Raw genomic sequence first — 20,291 nt, 5'->3', positions numbered from 1 at the left:
AGAGATAATTTTGCTTTTGCATCATCTTTGGCTATGGCATGTATTCGAAAGAAGCTGAAATGCCTGAGCTACCCCTTCATGTATTTGCACATGATTAATGAGTAGCCAAAGAGCCTGAGGGTTTGTAATGAAGCCTTTTTAATAGGGAAATGTACTGTGGACAAATCCATATTTTGTCACAATCAATCTCCCATCAAAGCTGCAATTTACCTTTTCACAACTAAATGCAAGAGCACCCAGACTATCCCATGGTTAGCCAGCTTAACCCATGCTCCTCTCAGCATGAGTCATTCATTTCTATGGCACCTTTTGTCACTAACTGTGACTATTATTCATATTTAATGATGTTCAATTATATAGACAGGTCACCAACCCTAAGACTACAGTAGACTACTACTACTCACACAGGTCCCCATTCACAGTACATAGCACGTATTTAGTATAAGCGTTGACAAGTCTGACTAGAACCCTTACATGCATTATTTGAGGACAAAACACCTTCACCATGGGAATTCACTTATCCTTCAACATGTGCGGAAGAACAACAAAGTAGAAGTATCTAGAGTCTGTGCTTAAGAGCACAGAGACACTCTGTGATCTAGCTTAAGAAAAACTCTTGGTCATTTGCTTTAAACATTCAGTTTTTCTTTCAGTAGTGTCCAGAGCTGAAAGTCTCGGGTCCATTCAACACGATACTTAACCAACCTATCCTCCGATGCCAGGACTGGAAAATAAAATTTTAAAAAAGTAACCTTTTAGTCTGCTACAAATACCTACAACAGTGCTTTCTTTTAGGCTATCCTCAAGGACTGCATTGAGACCCATAATATATTTCACCTGAGTCCTTATACAGCAAATGGATAATGTATTTCATTCGGTTTCATTACATGCTGGGCTCAAACCAGTATCTAGGGATGAAAGACAGCAAATTTCACCCACTTGTAATACTTTTAATTTCATCCTGTAATACTTACATTGCTTTACAGAGCAATGCAAGTGTCATGGTGCAATAAAATTATATTTTTAATAATTAGAATTTCACCTACTCAAAATGCTTTCAGGAAAGCCTTTCAAAGTTGTAGCCCAAGGGTTGAAAAGTCATGAGCTTAAAAAAAAAAAAAAAAAAAAAAAACTTCTGATGAGTTCTACAGTCGTGTTAATTGATGACTAAGACATTATTTTGTTTTTAATTAGGAATTAACAGTCACTGCTTTCAAAGGCTGGGGCTCCCCGCTTCTTCCAGAGTCTGGTGTGTTTGTCTTTCTCTGAGGAAAGATGGCCAAGGGAAAAGGAAAAGGTCCTAAAGGAAAAAAAATCACCTTGAAAACTGCAAAAAATTCTATCAGGATCTCTTTTGATGGAGGCCGTCGTCTTGACTTAAGTAAGATGGGTATCACTACCTTTCCCAAATGCATTCTAAAACTGGCTGACGTGGATGAGCTTGATTTAAGTAGAAACATGCTAAAAAAGATCCCAAACAGCATTGAGAAGTTCCAGAAACTGCGCTGGCTGGACCTGCACAGCAATCAGCTAGAAGAGTTGCCCAAGACAGTAGGTACGCTTCAGAATCTTTTCTACCTGAATATATGTAACAACAAGCTGACCAGCAAAACCTTGCCAGAAGAGTTGAACCTTCTAAAAAACCTGCGTATTCTCAATCTTGGCTTGAACTGTCTTGACAGCATCCCCTCCACACTTGGGGCCCTGAAGGAACTTAAGGAGTTAGGTCTCTTTGACAACTTGTTGACCACTATCCCAAACAGCGTGAAAACGCTTCCCAGGCTCCAGAAACTGAATGCAGAAAGAAACCCTTTCCCTGAGTCAAAAAAAGAGTACATTGACCCCATCAAGCGTGTAGAATCGCTTTACTTAGTACAAGAGAAAGACCTATGCTGTTCCTGCCTGAAGACCTGTCAGGAAGAAAGGGACAAACTAAACAAGTTTAAGAACACAATGTCCTGCCCCTCCAAGAAGCTCAGTTTCCCTTTACTCCTTACTCCCAACTCCACTGCAATGGATAACCAAGAACAATGGAGATTGAAAGATGAATATCTCTGAACTCTACAGTCGTGCTCCATGGGCCGTGTCCTATGAAATCCAGCTCAAGCTAATTAAAAAGCTATCCACCTGCCTTTTTCTGCAGTTCTCTTCATTTAAAGACATCCAGTTTTAGAAGCAGATCTGAGGCGGTATCTAAAACTAAATCCCAAGCAAGTAAAACAAATGTACATTTTAAAAAGGACACATTGGAAAGACTACTTTCTAGCACCTGGGCCTGTTCCTACAACATGTTCTTCTGGTTCTTTGTGGGTTTTTTTGTTTGTTTGTTATGAACTTTATGTCCTTGTCACACGTCCACTGAAGGGAAACTTCACAAAAATAGTTATTTCTAGTAATTATCTCGTACCACTTAGCCCCCCAAAAGTTACTTTTGTTAATTTTCATCGGGTGAGGCGTAGTCATCCACAGTCTCAGTGAATACAATATACAAGTGCAAGCAATGAGCAGATTATAAAAGTAGTTGAGCATGGCACATGAAGAGCTGCTGGCTGCAGCCTCAGTAACATGTTGACAGCACAGATTTAACTGTATTTAAATGAAGAATGAAGTGCCATGGGTGAAGCATTCAGTGGTCCAGAAATATCAAAAGATTATCAATTTTAAATATCACAGAACACTACCATCTCTATAGAGTTAACCATCATTTCTAGCTCAGATTATGCTCTAGCCAGAGCTGTTTGCACACTGCAATGATACTTCTTGCAAGCAGATGGCTAGTACTCAAGGTGAAAGCATTCACTTCAAAGATAAGTAACGACCTGCAACAGGTGGAATGAAAACAAACAAAAAAAGGGAAGCAGAGGTCACACAAACAAGATACTACAACTCCACAGATCTCAACAATATTCTGCCTCCAAGTGATCATTCCAGAGTACACTAGTCAGGCCTTCAGGGGTGTACTCCTCACACACCCAATTTGAAAAGATCTGCAGCTATACAAATAACTCAGTGTCTGCACTGAACATGGTTTCATTCAACTGACACTGGAAGGGAAAGCTTTCTTTTCCTGCAGCAGTAAATCTGATGAACCACAAATTGGAATCTCCAATGCGCTGTTACTGTAGCATGCCAAAACTTCCACGCACACATCTGTCACTGTCTACTCTAAACACACAATAAACAGCCCATTATGTAGAAACATTATGGATTAGCTTTGTAGCCTCACCTCACTGACTGCCTCTATCCCACAGTAACCATCTATGTAGAGTTTACCATAAAATCATATTAAGGAGTTAATAATTATTAATCAACTAAGCACTGTCAGCTATTTAACACGTTCCTCATACCTTCAAATCACGGATGCTGTACACTAGAACACCTTAGAGTTCTGGAGACACAACTGAATCTTTAAAATAGAGAGCACAAACAATTCCATTTGAGAGCAAAAACAATTTCCATTTTTTTGTTTGTTTGTTTTTAAGGTACAATTTAATAATGTGTTTGCTCTTATTTTCTACTGTTATCCAATGTTCATGTTTTTACCTTACATTCAGGGACTCCTCTGTTACCCCCTTTGACTTCAAAGCAGGTTGGAAAAAGCAAAATCTACAGATAAAAAAATAACAAAACAATCTTTTAAACAGTTATTTGTACAGAGGATGTATGTGTATCATCTCATATCCGTATATAATCTATTAAACACCGTCATACCTTAACTGCAACTTTTCTTATGAAGGATCACGGAATCATAGAATGATTTGGGTTGGAAGGGACCTTTAAGATCATTTTGTTCCAGCCCCCCTGCTACAGGCAGGGACATCTCCCACTAAACCAACTTGGAGGTGTCCCTGCCTATAGCAAGGGAATGTCCCAGCCTTTCACCACCCCAGAATAAAGTCGCAAGACAACACAGCAAAAACATATGTTTAATGTTAAGGAATTATCTGTGGGCTGGATAAAAACAGTGGCTTTCCTAAATAAGGCTTTGAATTGATCAGTAATAACTTATGATCAGGTGGCTTAGGATGGTACTAATTAAACCCAGAGGAAAATAATCCTCTCTGACATTTACCAGCCTGCTGGCAAAAGTGGCAGAAAGGTACACCAACTCACATATCAGCCTCCCCCCTCTTTACCTCCAGTAGGTTTTGGGGTTTTCTTTTTTTTTTTTTTTTTTTTTTTTTTTTAATGTCAGACATTAAACCCATAGGTTTGGTAACCTGCAGCTGAATGGCAAGACAGGCAGTTGAAGACTAATGCACTGTCTTGAACTGCCCTCAGCAAGATCACTCCAACACATGCATTTCAGAGCTAAGAGACAGCTAAGATAAGGACTAAAAGCAGCCATCTCTGGGGCAGAATCTGGTAATTTTAAGAAGTCCAGTTTAGAAAGGAGAAGTGGATAAATTCACATTGGCCTTGTAAGGAATGCTTCCCATTAGAGTGCTCAGAGATTTCAGGAGCAGAAGGATCTTTAGGGAAAGGAAACAGCACAGCTACAATTGCATTTCTCTGGGATGCAAGGATATATAACAACATGCCATCAGGTGCTAGAAGAGTATTACAGATGCATTAGCTCCCTTGATAAATCAATGACTATGTAATGTTCCAAGGAATTCATAAGTCAGCAAATGAAGTTTCATAGCTTTGTTTATATGCAAGTCATTAAAGACCAAAAAGTTGTAATCGAAGAAAGAGACAGCACAAAGACAGAAATTTGAAGCCAAGATAAACACAGACCATTCACATGGTATTATGAAGTTATTACCTCTTAAATATCTTTTTTCGGTCACAGTCATGGAAGACAAGAAATCTGGAGTAACCATTTTTGAAGAATATTTCTAAGGCGATCTCCTAGAAAGGTAAATCATTTGCAGGTTGAAGCAGTGAAGAGCCCACTATTGGCTCTCAAGTTCTTCAAGGCTTTAAAAACATAGGCTATGACTTTGTAGCAAGTGTGAAAAAGCATAGCAAAATAGACCTAATGTTCCCAATTTCTCCATCTATAGAAATGGTTGTACTGGGTTGACTAGGATTATGAATGCTTCTGTGAAGCAAAATCAAAGCCCAGATACTGATCCCATCACCCAACATCTGCTACTTCTGTTTTTGTCTTGAAATCTTGGTGCAAATAGCATAACACAAGTAGTATTAACTTATAAATAGGTATATGAAGGGGGGATCCTAAGTAAAAGTTTCTTCCAAACAGAAACCCTGCAACTTTCAAAACTGTTGGTTACTACTCATTTAAGACTGGAAGTGGAAGAGGAAGGGGAGTTTATGATGTTTCTCACTGAAGCTTTAAAAAAGAAGTTACACCTTCAGCCTTTTTCCACAATATCCTCACACAGGTTAAGTTGGTCATTTGCATACACTCCTGTAATTTACCCAGTGATCAGTCCCTTCTCCACCCTCCCCAAAGTCAGCCAGGTAAAATTACAAATGATGCATCGTATCTGGGAAACCAGACATGAGTTTCAATCCAAAGACGGCAGGTGTAATACAAATCTAAAAAAACAAGAGAATGACAACAGCCCATACATGATTCACAAATAAAATATGAAGAAGAAAGGGTATATAAAAGCAGCTACGACAGTAAACAGCTTTATCTGAAGCACAGCTTCACACTTTCACCCAAGGTCCAATCAATGACTACTTTCACTGGTCTCTATTTTTCAGTTTGTGTAACACAAAACACTTCTGTTTCTCTTGTTCAAAACAAATCCACATATAGATACAAACACATGTGAAGAAAATAAGATTCTACTTAGGAGGAGAAATGGAGGAAGAGGTGACCGTTCTGTTGCTCTGATTGCTCATCAGGTGATGTAAGAAAATGTGCTTCATACAGTTACTCATAACAAGACTTAACATTTCCGTACATGTTTGGATAGTGACCTAACCACTTAAGTACCCCATATCCTATATCCTGAAGTAGATCTCTGCTGAAACTGTCCAACTCACATACATCATGAACTATGTACTGAATATCACTGAAAAATTAGATGCTTACTGGAAACTTTAGTCAAAACAAAAATGATTTCAAAGCTTGTTTTCAAAAACACTGAGTTGGACTGTAAAGAATACTGTCAGCCTAACAACTAACGAGCCAATCACTCCATTGAGGGGTGGTTTTTGCTCAGAAAAACCTCAACAGTCTTAGTGAAAATTATACAAGTAGTTTTCAGTCACATAATTTTACTGCTGCAGCAGCTTTCACTCAAATGACCAAGCATGTTAGTTCCTACCTGCAGGAGAAAGCGCATTAGACGGATCTCTTTTATATCATGATATGAGTAACGGAAACATCTCTGATCTCCCACAACATGCTCTTTATGACACAAGTTGAAAATGAATGGATCACTGATGCTGGAAAAGGAAAAACAAAAGAAAAAGAAATCCATTTTAAACAAAAGAGACCTGGAAAGCCTTCATGAACATGTTAAGTCCTGTTTATAAGACAACTGGAATACAGAGGAATTGAAAACAAGGCTGAACTACAAAGGCAGATATATATATATATTTTTAACTAGCTCTCAAAATAATAATAAAAATAATATAAAATTTGAAAAAGTTGGGTTCTTTTTTGTTCTTTTTTGTTTTTTTAAATGCCTGTGGAGGCTGAAGGTAGATTTGAACTGATGATTTTAGGGTATGCAAGTACATAGAGAGCAGTGTTTTGCATGCGTTGAAGTCTAAGCAGCAGCAGCAAGGGAAGGAATACAGTGGGAGAACCTGAAAGCCAGGGTCAAAGGCAAACATCATATGGACATGCTGCTTTCATTAACCGCTATTAACTGGAACTAATAATTAAACTATCACTTCATTATTACTAGAGGTGTGTACATGTACTTCAATTGATACCCACAATTTAACCTACAGCAAACCCCTTAGAAAAGCAACTCAAATTACTTAATCAGACTCTGTCCAATCGATCTGTAAGTCATTTGATCGGATTGACTGGTATCAGATTTAGTAAGAATCGGATGCACAGCAGACAGTCTTTCAGTGAGTAAAAACACTGAGTTGCTCACTGTCCCACTGGGCCTTGCACATGAACACACAGTATGAGCAAAGAGCTAAGTCTAACAGGCTCATTTTCAATATTGATCAATATCAATAAATCATGAGTCAAAGATGATAGCAGTGTGCCAAATATTAATTACTATTATCTCTGTCTTGGAGAAACAAACTTATGAGATAATAAAGGAAAAGACTCTTGTAACAACTGTTCCATATGAATAAAAGATGGGAGCCAGCCAGAAAGGAACATTAATAGCACTTGAAAAGAATGAAAAAACAGACGTGTTAGACTGTTCACCATCTCCATCCATTGGACCTGGGAGTCCTTGAAGCACCTCCATGTATCTACAGTGAGTTAGGTTAAACGATTCTGCAAATATAGAAAGGATGGCAGTCTTCTTGCTGGTCTAATTTCATCTTGAAATCTCCTAAAGTCTGTGCAATATCAAGGGCTGAATGCACTAACATTGAAGTTAACCAAGCAGATCTCTGGGAGGAAGGAATGACTCACCTGGACAAGCAGTGCTGCGTACAGCAAACCTCTTCTAGAGGGGACAATACAAAGCATTCACAGATGTAGAAGTGCTCTCTGCCGAAGAGCAGCACTCCTTCCAAAGCTGTGTGTCCTTGCACAACTGCCACAGAGCACTTGAACGTGACCTATTAGAGAAGCAAGCATAATCAAGTCAAGACTGGGTTACACAAGCAAGAAGGATAGCAGGAACAAGACTCAATAATGCAGAAGGACATACATTTGCACCAAAACGGTGCAACCACCGTCTTCATTTGCAAGTATATAAGGATGCAACCACAAAATCACCAAAAAATTAAGAGCATATGCCTTTTTGGAACAAGAAATGGGAAAGTCTGATCTCCTTTCCACCCAATAAATCTGCTCCTTTCCCATCTACCTGGGCCTGCATCGCCATAGAACATAAGGGTCTTGCAAATGTTGCAGAAGACTTGATTGCAAAACCTTGTCAGCAATAGAGATGCTACAAGGGCATTGGGTTGAAGCAGAGGGGAAAGTAACTTACATAAAAACAGTAGTATATAACAAATAGCTGTACAGGATACAGCAAAAAGGGAAATACCTTTGAAAGTAAAAACTACACTTATTAAAAAAAAAAAAAACAAACAAACAAAAAAAACCCAAAAAAACAATAACAAAACCTCACAAGCAGATTCCAGGAAGCAATGACCAAGGAAAGGATGTAATACTCTTGGTATTTCTCTCTCTACTGTCAGACAAATCAGCACAGAACAGAAATCTAAGTAACACAAAACTTCTTCCACTGGTACTTCCCCTTCCTATATTATAAATGACACCAGTCAAAATATACAAGGCTATGATTCCGTTTGCCATAAAATAAAGATTTATTTTAACATCCTGGAATAGCTAAAATACCTCCCTTGGCCTCCTAAGAGATTCACTATCCTTTTCTTCTTCCTGTGCAAAAAAAATAAAAAATTGGCCCTTGAAACAGAGGAATTTTTAACCCACACTTAAGTCATGTTGGGAATTTTCATACTTAATAGTTTTTCAATTTATTCTAGTTCATTGAAAGATTTCTTGGGAATGGACCAGTTTTGATTTTAAAAAACCCTTTCCTAAGGAGCAGTTTTTAAGGCTGAGAGATGGTGCAGAAAGAAACACCAAAACTATAGAGATCATAAGAATCTCTAATGATTTGGAAAACTGGTCTGCAGGAAACTTAAGTAGAAGTTCTGATTTTAAATCAGTGTTTCAGTGTAAAGAATTTTCCTAATATTTAGAAGCAAGATGCTTCTTGTTTTTGTGTGTGCATGAGTTATTGCACTCTTGAAGTCTCAGTGATTGTATCTCTATGAAGATTCATCAGAAAAAGATTCCAGTATTATTTCTTGCACATGCAAAAATGGACATGCATAAATAGCACTGGTTCTAGTAAATCGCATGAAGTCTTCAAATCACTATGATGAAGGTACGTAGAATAAGTCTGGTTTTCTAGAGCCTGCATGTTTCTACTTAGCTTTCTGCCTTTGTTACCTTGCTTTACTTCTGGAAGCAAAGCTACAGTCGTACTTGTCTCCATCCCAAACTGCATACAGAGTTAACTCAGGTCTGCTGAAAGAGACCTGCACTACTATATAACATTCCTAGTCTCGGATGTTAGCCTAACTTGGTGAAATTATAAAGTTTTCTGCTTTGAAATTCAGTACAGCATGAAAACTGTATGAAATGGAAAGATGCAAGAATTCAAAGTGGTAATTCATAAATAATTCAAATAAAGTTCTGATTCTACATTTAAAAATTTTAAATGAAAATTAGTTCTTTTCACCAACAAAATGGAGGGAGGACCTCATTTTAAAAATCATTTCTGTAGGAATAGAAGATTGGTTTCATTCTGCAGAAAAGAATGAACTCTAGAAGATTTTTACAAACAAATTTTGATGAAAACCTCTCCCTTCTTCTTTCCACTCCAGTTATTTTTGGGAGGAACCCTAGCATTTCAGTCAACTCTTCTGCAGATCCCACAAGGATGCCTCTCTCCTGACAATATTTGCTATTGCAGAACTCTGAACTGGAGTGCTCACACGTGCACATACCATTGTGTGGTTAGAGGCATGTATGCTTGCACTGAGAGTGCTGGGGTATTCTGCTCACATTAGTGAACCACACGGCTTCCTGAAATCATTATATAGCAGAAAGATTGCTTCTTCCCAAATGGAAGGTAACTGAATAATGAAACATCAGGCAGTTGCGTAAAATAGCTAAATGGACACAAAGTTGAAACCCATACTTCTAAGCTTCAGCAAAACCAGCACTTTATTCCATGTGAAAGAGCCAGTTTAACTCTGCATTATTATTTTGTTCTGTTGCACATACAGCTATCATGGAGCTCTGGGCAGGCAGTAAAAGAAATGGACAGACAGAAGTCAAGTAGAGAAAGGAGATTTTCAAGTAGAAGAACTAGGCATGAAATTGTAGGTATAGGGGAATAAATAGCAAGAAAAAGGCAGATCAAAAGGGAGCAGGAAGTTTGTAAGAAAAACAGCAAGGAAAAACAAAGGTGAGTATGCTTGCATTTCTGATCCTTTTAATGTTGAAAAGCAAAAAGCCAACAGGAATGGGGTTTGGAACAACTCAAACCACAAATATTTGGCTGAACAGTATGTAGGGTAAAGCTCAGGAAGCAGCTGGGTCAGTCCCAAAACTGTACAGCTTGATGTAGGATTAACAAAGCTAAATGCACCAGCATGAATGCACCTCTCCTATTTATGTCTTATGCCAATCTGAATACTGGTGTAAGACATCAGGCACAGCATACTGACTCCAGCTATACAGTCACAGTAAACAGATAAAAGATTTCAGTGAAAGCCCTTAGACTGTATGTATGGTATGAAACCACATGCTGATTAGAACAGTGCAGGAGGCAAAGCTGCTGCTAGGAGCAACAGATATGAAGCGAGAAAAAAGGCAAGCAGGAGAGACCAGGTAGAGCCATCAGATAGGTTGAAAACCCTAGAAGAACTGCAGCTGATCACCTAGATAGTTTACAGCAGCCAACAAGGGTCAAACTACACACAATTCCTGGAGCTTTATTGCGGATCAAGATTGCACAGTATGCAGTGAGAAAGGTCTGCAGGTCAACCTGAGAGTGTTAACAATGCAGTGGGAGAAGCACAAGACCAGTCTCAGAGCTCTACCAAAAATGCTGCTTAAATGAGGAATTCAAACTAGAGGTACAGATTGAGGTGGGGGCCTGCACACAATTACTAACATGGACTGGTACAAATACCTGCTTTCAGTTTTCCTCTTCCTTGAAGAGGAAAGCACATGTACCTCTCCTTCTTAGTACAGTCTGCATTCTGTACTGTCAAACCACTAACAGTCACTGGTGCCAAATCCATTTCTTCATCTCATGTTAACACCTCCAATGGAATTAAACATGCTTGCACTGTTAGAAATAGTAAAGCCCCTTGGGCTGAGGCAGTTTCTCTCATTTGGAGAACAGGGCTCGTTTTTATTCCAGTTGAGTATAATACAGATCTGACAAAGAGGTGTACTACGGAACCCCCACCAGGACAGACTTGTACTTACAAGACTTATATCAAAACAGCAGACAGTTTGAAATTACCACAATTTAAATAAAAACTTTCTATTCTGTTTTGACAGAAAAGTAATCTAGTTCATCAGCTACTAGAATCATTAATCAATGACGCAAAGCTGACATAAAATAATTGAATAATTACCTTCTAAGGTATTGCCTAAAGCTCTGCATCTCTTAATTGCTCTATTCATTCACATGAACAAAGGAATTAAAGCTAAGGCGTTTTTTTGAGGAGGTTGAGGGAAGGGGGGGTGGACTCTCCCCTTTTTCCTATTTTTCAGAAGAGCTGTTGGTATCCAGTTGCAGTTTATAATCCAGTTGCAGTTGAACAAACAGCAATAAAACCACACCTGTTCTGTAGTTCAGGAGTCAGATTTCCAAAGCAATTACATGCCTGAAGATGAAATCAGTCTTTAAAGGGCTTACAAAAACATGAGGAAGTTAGCTATCTACTCCTACAGAACCTAGCAGTGTTAGTACTGCCCTTCCAGAGAAAAATACAGAGAAAGGAAATTTAAGTCATAGAACCCTACCAAAGGAACACGTTTACCCATTTCACAGAGAATCTGGAGCACAGCATTTTTATAGCATATGGACAAAAGAATAGATACCCTGAGTCAGTTCAGAGATCCATCTAAACAACTGCCCTTAGTAACAGAAACTTATGGATAGACTATAAGAAACAAACTAGATATTGAATATTTCTTCCTCTTCATATATCTTCTCAGCAATCAGTGGCTTAATGACATCCTGAAGCTCCTTCTCTTTAATGCCACAACTTGTATTCCTCTATAAACACAGCCATCTCTAATCACTTGCTCGGAGATGAAAACTGTATGTATATACTATTTCTGTCTGCTCTGTTGTGTATCAGGGTGCATCAGCTACAAGAGATCTGTCAGTAAAGTCAGATCAATGTTATTTAGAGCCACAGAGTTCAAAATGACTAGGAATATATGAAATAGAATACGTTGCTTTCACAACTTTCGCTAGGTAAACAGATGTAAGCTTTCCTGGTGACAGCCATATACGTCCAGCTCTCAACACCACTCACAAGATCTTTCTTGCAGTGTTTGTTAGTTTGCTTGTTGTTGAAGACTCATCTTACTTTGCAACAGACACACATGCAGCTCATTAATCACAGTTCAAGAGTACATGACAGGTTGTTTCATTCTCCTCAGCAGTTCAATGACCAAAGGGAACTAAATCAGCTTGTCTTTTGTGGCAGTGGTTCCAGGCTTAAGTCTGATCACATCTCCACTGTTACAAACATCGTCTCAAATTCCTTCTACTTGGAATTGAATTAAACTATTGTATACACCAGAAAGATAGTTACAAGCCTTGTGGCCATATCTTTGCTTCAGAAGACCAACAACACAACTCTTTTCCAGGTAGCTTCTATCCACCCCCTCTTCTCTCCCTCCCAATATCTGTTGGAGCAAAAAACCCCATGCACAGGAGATGTTCCTTAAGTGTGCACACATCAGGTTTTTAACAATTTTCCAAATGCTGTAGGAAAAAGAATATTAGGTATTTGGGAGAAAGGAGATGGAAGAAGGTTCATGCCTGTACATGGCCATGGGCACCATGGCTGCACTTTGTCCTTGCTTTCTGTGCTGAAAGCTGCCATCTGTCCCGGCCCATTGCCAGCATAAGAAGTTGGCATCCCTTAGCTGATGATAGCATCTGGAAGCCAGCACTAACAGGATTGTGCTCATACCTCTTGCACACTCAGACGTCTCTGTCTCACTCCAGGCTCCTCTCAAACAGAAAATGCTGCCAAAAACTAATATGAGTCCTTTAATTTTCCCTTACGCCAGTTCACTTGAGTTCATGCCCTTCCTCATGACTCCCAGGAATAAAAATGACAGCAAAGCTTGTCAACACCATACCCTGCTCCATCACATCAGGGCAGTCAGGGCCCTGGAGTTTCTTAGGAGCTCTGCAGAGATTCTGGGAGCAATTATAGGCTTACAACTGAAAGACGTTTTTCAAAGCAAATGAAAAAACACAGAGCACATATGAAAGGAGATGGAAGGTATTCAAAGAGTACGAAGTATCATGATCAAGCAGTAAAGTCAGGAGAGCAAAGAACTGGCTTGGTTTTTTTTTTTTTTGTTTTTTTTTTTGTTTTTTTTTTTTTTTTTTTTTTTAAAACACAAATTCAGACACTGTCCTTTGCACCTAGCAGCACAGCTGTTGGCTGAACTGGGGTGGGGATGCAAGAGGGTGTTCCCAGCAGCCACTCAACTGCAGCAGAACCCTACAGCAGGGGAGTCAGGAGTAACCATCTGAACATGTCCTTCTACAGGCAGTCCTATCTGAACATAGGAAACATCTCACACTGAAAACACTTCTGAATTTTCAGCACTAGTTTCAGCAGCAAGGCAGCAATTACAGCTTCTGCACATGCAGCAGGGAAGAAAGAAAAGAGTCTGAGGCACAGAAAAGGGGAATTACTTCTTTCAAGCACCTGGTTTCCCACTCTCCAGTTTTGATTCCACGAGCCAATTCATACCACACATTAGCACATGCAGAGTTCTTTCAAACTAACAAAGCATCTTTGAACTGCACTGAATTGTAACAGTGCTCTCACAAACACAAACTGCCTTGGTGTCTTACATAGCTGTGAAGTTAGTGCAATGCTCCTAAGATCACTGGCTCCACTATGTGGATGCAGAGCTGCTGCACACTTCTGTCTGCCCCAGATGCTGAACCTGTTCTTTAGTAAGTGCCTTTCTTGCAGCCATGGATTTCATCCCCTCTCTAACTGATTTATACTAGTCATTTCTATTATTGTCCTTGGAATCTTCTGTGCTCTCCCCAGCCCCTCCTTTAAGGAAAGGCATTGTGCCCAGATTTCTGCTAGGCCATGCCCTCTTGTTAACTTCAGATTCATTACTCCAGCTGCTTGGATTTCTTAGTCTCCAGTGAGACTTGCTGGCAAATAGAACTTTATTTTTCTCAAAAAAAGAGTCAGAGTTTCTACACCAAAATCATTTCCCAAGCCTTTCACACTTTCTTCATCTGTTACATGCTAACTGCACGTTAACAACCTAGAAGGATTGCTTCAGGCTTGTAAACATCAGGGAGGTAATCTAGCAGAAATCCAGGCTACCTATCTCTGCTGGTAGACCAGAGTTATTTATAAAAGACTAGCCCTATTTTTTGGTAGGCAAACTGATGGTCAGAACAGATTCCTACCAGCATTTTTCTCAAACAACTCCATAGTATCACATTATTACCCACATCACATATTAGCTCTCCCACCATGCCCATGACCTATACAGACTCTGTATATTAAAGTCACACACAAAGCAATCTTCACCTGTAAACACACACTGCTATGGTACAGTTCTCCTAAGCCCACCAAGAGCTGTCCTTTGGCCTAGCTTTAACAAGTGGTCCCTGCTGGGGCTATTTGTAAGGAAGGAGGTGAATCATCAAAATATCTTAGCGCCCTGCCTGCCATTCTGCTTTTATCTGCTGACAGCTGCCCTGAACCTCCATTCTATGAGCCTACACTCAAGGAAGGCCAAGCTACAGACATGTACAAGTCTTCTTACCAGCCACTTGTTTCTTTTTGTGCCACCACAGAGTCAAACACAACAGCACTCTGCATCTCTAGTTTCACCAGCACCTCACATGGTTTTTGGCTTTTGGATCTGGCACTAACAGATCACTGAAAGGTGACAGGATCTTGGGGAAACTGGTGCAGAATATGTACAGAAACAGGAAAAGAACTGCACACAGCCTTACAACTGGAAATTCTACAGGTAAGTTACCACTGTGAAGGGAAAATGCCCAGAGGCTATAGGAGTTCTCACTAACCGTAGAACACTAAAAGTGCAACACTGTGTTACAAGGCCTCTGGCTGGAAGAGGCAAAACTTACAGTCAATACAACTATAACTACTTTCAAGGTACATATTTGTATACACTTGCCTTCAAATCCTATGTATTGGCAGAGCAGAAGGGCGTCTAATGACAGACTAGTGATTGTATCATTAAAGGCTACAGTTGCACAGAACTGGTATTGTTGACTTCTGGAATTTTCTAAATAAGAGTGCTTGACTTTGAAATCTGAGAAATGTGTTCCTCTATGGTCACTTTAATGTTTTTTTGTTTGTTTGTTTTTGTTTTTGTTTTGTTTTTAAGGCAAAAAAAGGACTTGTCTAAAGGCTGAAATTCACATTGATTTGCTGCTGTTCAAACATGATATAAGGGAACAGTCAATCTATTTGTTTAAACAAGTGACTAGTTGACATCAGCATAACACCCCACCTGCACCCATATGCTCCTGACTTGCTGATAAACTCTGAGCCAACAATATCAACAGCTTGGATCTGCTGATTTTTGCAGAAAGCCACCTCACATCTGAACGTGTACAGTTGTCTGTTTAATGGCAATAAAGAAAAAACAACAAACATCACTGCACAACAATATAAAACAACGACCAATATCCAGATTAGAGCTATCCCTGTGCTGCAGAAATTAATCCAACAGCTTCCAAGGCATCACAATGTGCACTCTGTGCAGTGCAGTAGGTAAGATGGTTCCAGTTGCCTGGTTAAAGTGCAAACAGCTCACAAGGCAGCCATTTACAAGGCAGGACTGCAGCGCACTAAGTGAGCGCAGGACAGTTAATGTCACCCCCCGCTGCTTTTTTTAATACTTCTGTCAGCTCAGCAACACAGTGACTGCTGCTGGAAAAAACATGCCTAGCGTTTCTGAGAGCTTCCTGTGGAGTTACATGGAGAAGAGACAGACAGCCTAAAGGCGCAAAATGAGATCAGCACACGGAAAACATGCTTCACATTTTCATGCCTGTCTCCTTCTGTTGGGGAGAGGTACATGGGGGCAGGGAAGAGGAGCAGGAGAATGAATTATGTTGTATAGACAAACAATGTACCAACAGATCTAATAACATAAGAAAGCCATCACACTGGAGAGCACCAATATAACCCCTGGCAGAATGCCACAAAAATTCAGCTATGATATTGAGACAAAAATAAAATAACTATTTCTGTATCTAGGTGCAAGCGTCACACAGCACTGTAACAGCTGAGTCTAAGTGACTGAGTCTAACCCCCAGCTCCCACTACGGGATGCTAGCTCCTGAGCCAACTTGCCACTGGAAGTAAGAGGTACACAGTAGATGAGAGAATGAAGTCAGCTCTGCTCTTTGTGACAAAATTTCTCACAATTCTGGGAAAACAGCTTTGTGCAGTGTATATCCAACATCAAGGATTTGGCCTGAAGACACCATTGTGGGGACTATGCCAGAAGTGAAGGGCAGGTTGCCAGGTCTCTATAGCCTCAGGGAGTAGAATCTGTCCAGTATTCAGGGAAAGGTGTAGAAGAAAAAGGTGTGTGAAGGGACAAAGAAAACACTTACTAGTATTCAGCAGAAAGTGATTATAAGCATCACTGAACTAGCATCTATACAAAACTGGCATATCTTTACAGGGATGATAAATTGGATCTGGACACTGCTCTGGGCTTGAGTAAAGACAGGGAAGCAAGACAGAAATCTCAGGTTTGCACAGTTTACCATGTCTCCGGCAAATTCGGACACTATTTTCTCCTAAGTACCAGAATACCTTCATCACATGCCTGAAAACTTTGTTTACTTGAGAGGATTAGTGTTAAGAGCTCTTCAAGAATAGGGCTATATAAGAGTTTTTTTTACAGTGGCTGGGAAATTGCAAGTGCTCTAAATCAAGATATATTGATGTTTACTCTATGTAGACTGAATTCACCTGAACCAAAAACTGAAAGGAACAGGTAGGCCTTCACATCCAATTCACCTTCTGTAATGCCAACTCAGACAGTTTTCTAGCTCATCTTTATTACCTTTTCATTTTCTGCCAACTCCTGCAGTATAATTTGCCTCTCCACACACAGTTCCAAGAAGTCTTCTGAATGGAAACTTTCATGTAGAGCAGGGAAGAATGTTAGCTGGTTACAGTCCAATCCTTTCTCATCCCTCTCCTTTTCTGCTCCATTTAACATCAGCTCTCCTATATCAGTAAGAAAGAGATTGCAGTTTTAGTGGCAGCCAGATGACAGCAAAATCATTGACAATTTAGACATTTGCCCAGTCTGTTCTACCTTGGGAAATTGCATTATTTATCTGCCAAAAGAAAAAAAAAAAGTCAAGAAGTATGTTGTTGCTGAAGTATGATACATATTTTAACTAAAACCAGATCTGCACTCATCATGATTCAGGAAATCCCTGTAATTACTGAAGATTCAAACATTATTCAACAATAAGAAGATTCAACAACGAGATTCAAAAATTATATGATACTCCCTTATACTCAACAGTGTACACAAAAAGCTTGACTTGGAGCAGCCACAGTAATGGCTGACATCCACAACCTTAAGACTGAGCTGACATTTCTGAACAGAGTTCTTTCTCAATTTCCCCTACCTCTAAAAAAATAATCAACTTCTGTACCATATTTCACAAGTCTGTCCTTTTTTTTTATTATTATTATTTTAAGGTCTCATGTAACAGAAAACCTGGCTTAGAAAAAGGAATTATGTTGACAACCATCATATTTTGAAAAATCTGGTTCTATTTTGAACACTGAAAAACAATTTCAAAAGCTAATTTTTTTTTTTTTTCTTCAATTTCTCCATTGTTCTGTCCACATCTTTGGAAATTCACACTTCTTTTACCACTTCCCTTTTATCACCTGGTTTTAAGACTATTTTAGAAGTAGAACTGAAGTATCTACAAAAATCAGGGGAATAGTTACGCACTTTTCCTTCTGAGGTTAAGCCATTGGGAACTTTTCAGATGCACATGAAAGCAAAACATAAAGCCTTGATTTTTGTTTAGCATTTTTGCTTTCAGACCTTTCTGGTGGCAACATAAAAAAAGAAATGAAACGTTTATATACTGCCAAAAACAACCTGTATTAGTGCTTTTCAGCCCACAACACTATTTTTCCCAAGACTAAATTCTAACTCAGAACTCCATCCTCCATCTCCAGCTCTCTTTGTGGCTACCACTACCACAGTGTAATTTAGCCGTAAGTGGTTACCTGAATCCACTTCAGCAGTAGAGGTTGTTTCATTTCTGTTTGCTAGGAGAACCTGAAAAGAGACTAGATATTACAACACTGGAATATACTATCATGTAAACATAACTCAAAACCTTGCTGCAGAGCAAAACACAGATTTAGAACCATGTTGCAACTAAGTGCCTTGGAAATTCAAATAAATGCATTTTAAAGAACCTAAGGGAAGAATTAGATACAAGAATAAGTGTCAACAATTAAGGAAAAGTCTATTGCCTTTTCAAAGATGACCCTCCACAAGGCCTTTTATAGGATAAAATGACGCAGTCTACCAAAGACTGTCAGAATTAGAACTTCACATAAAAGCTGAAAATGTCTTGAAGATGGGAACCTCTTGACATTTTAATTGCTTCATCTTCTGATTGATAGAATTTGGCACTTAGGCACTATGGAGAGACAGTACTAGATGCCCCACAAATACAGTTCAGTGCTTAGTTCAAACCATTTAGCTCTTTTTTTTTTTTTTAATCATCACCAATTTTAGCAGCCTTAGTATCCAGCAGAGTCTTATGCATATATTTCAAAATACTGAACATTTGGGATATTGCAAGCAAAAAAATATCCTGGGTTATACTCTCACTTATCTGGGGATATTTCACATCAGAAAAGATGGAAAATCATTCTGTGGCTGCTAAATACATTGCAATTGTTGTTACTGTCTCCTAAAAAAAGACCACTCATTGGATTCCATATGCACAGCAGAGCAAATTGATAAATCAGCTGATAAGAATCAGAGGAAAGAGATGAATATAAATTCATCAGCAACTGCTACAGAATTTGTGCACTTCCTGTAAAAGCCTTCTACCTCACTCTTCATTCGCATCATTGTCGCTTGGTTGCTTGCCTGCCGAATCCTTCTCCTCATTCGTGAAGGCCCTTCATAACAGTCAAGAATCCATCGTGGCTCTATGGACTGTGAGGCAACTCCCCATAGGCCCAGTCTGTTGAAGAGTTGCTCCTCAAGTATCATCCAGTCCTTAGCTGCTTTGCTGTAACCACACTGCAGCATCTGTAGGACAGAACCATTCTGTCATTGCTACATGCTTCCTTCCTCCCATTCAGTGACAGCACCACCCCAAACTCAGAGGGACCAATCTGCTGAATGGGATTCCTATAGACTGCTGCAGACCCAGCAAATTCAGGACCAGTTGATCACTGAAAAAGTATTTAAGAAATGCTGCTAGTCAGATATAACAACAAATGTAAGAATGTAGCTAACTTCAGTCTCATTAAGAATAGCTGTTTCCATTGATTGCCAGCTCAAAAACCCTGAGCCAGGAAGGCAGCATCACGGACTTATTCACTCAATTTCTTTTCCTGGCCAATGTTCATGTGTAACAGCAACAACTACGTTCAGTGAAAGAAAAGTCTGAAAGTCCCAGAAGTATATTGTGCTCCCGATAACCCTGGCATAAATCTAAACACGTAGTCCTGTAGAGAAGGTAAGAAGGATCACGAAAAATATTGCTATGCTTACCTGTACATGATTCCTGTACAAAGAGGCATACAGCTCCTGCCCAGTTCTTCGGTACCGTTCCATACAGGACACAAATCCCTAGGAAAAAAACATCATTATGCCAATATGAAGTACTGCAGATAAACTGTGAGAGGCAGAAATAGGCACTACTTACTATGTCTTTTACAAGAATAATTAAGGACTATAACCTGCGTTTCTGAGCTTGACAGTTCTCCAGATGGTAAGGAGATGAGGCAAATATCTGTGTACAAGCTGCATGCTTACTTCAGGAAGGTGAACACATCCATGATCTTAACAAGGATCATTAGTGGAATTACTCAAGAAGAAGAATGAAAACATTAAATGAAATCGTAAGGTTTCTTCTTTTGGAGCTGAAATAGTACTCCAAATAGTACAAAAGATAATTATCTGTTGTTGAGATTCCAAGTGAGGTAACGATCCAAGATTTCTAATTATATGTCTGCTCCTTGCTGTATAAGCAGAAAGTGCAGACAAAGGAATGAGCCACGTCATCTTTCTGCAGACAGGAAACCAACTGTTCCTAAAAATATTTTTGATATTTAGGAGCCTGAGTCCATTTGGCAACAAGTGATTTTCACTATAAATA

At 39.3% G+C, this 20,291-nt stretch overlaps 2 protein-coding genes across 2 annotated transcripts in view; one reads left to right on the top strand and one right to left on the bottom strand.

The window, feature by feature from the left end:
* WDFY4 (WDFY family member 4) overlaps positions 1 to 20,291 on the bottom strand; it is a gene marked incomplete at both ends in the record, with an annotated part of 119,017 nt that overhangs the window by 34,089 nt on the left and 64,637 nt on the right. Inside the window, 8 exons of the mRNA XM_079535699.1 lie at positions 3,544 to 3,606; positions 4,769 to 4,854; positions 6,249 to 6,369; positions 7,535 to 7,683; positions 16,973 to 17,139; positions 18,172 to 18,223; positions 19,013 to 19,216; positions 19,685 to 19,762. Of these exons, the coding sequence (XP_079391825.1) occupies positions 3,544 to 3,606; positions 4,769 to 4,854; positions 6,249 to 6,369; positions 7,535 to 7,683; positions 16,973 to 17,139; positions 18,172 to 18,223; positions 19,013 to 19,216; positions 19,685 to 19,762 (920 nt within the window). The remainder of the gene's footprint in view (positions 1 to 3,543; positions 3,607 to 4,768; positions 4,855 to 6,248; positions 6,370 to 7,534; positions 7,684 to 16,972; positions 17,140 to 18,171; positions 18,224 to 19,012; positions 19,217 to 19,684; positions 19,763 to 20,291) is intronic.
* LRRC18 (leucine rich repeat containing 18) lies at positions 1,276 to 2,058 on the top strand (the record flags this gene model as incomplete). Its single annotated transcript, XM_079535700.1, has 1 exon — positions 1,276 to 2,058. One exon carries the CDS (start codon positions 1,276 to 1,278, stop codon positions 2,056 to 2,058), a length of 783 nt encoding a protein of 260 aa, XP_079391826.1.

The sequence above is a fragment of the Tetrao urogallus genome, assembly GCF_951394365.1.
Source record: "Tetrao urogallus genome assembly, chromosome: 5".
NCBI lineage: Eukaryota > Metazoa > Chordata > Aves > Galliformes > Phasianidae > Tetrao > Tetrao urogallus.
The sequence above is the reverse complement of the archived record's forward strand: the minus strand, read 5'-3'. Positions and strand labels throughout refer to the sequence as shown.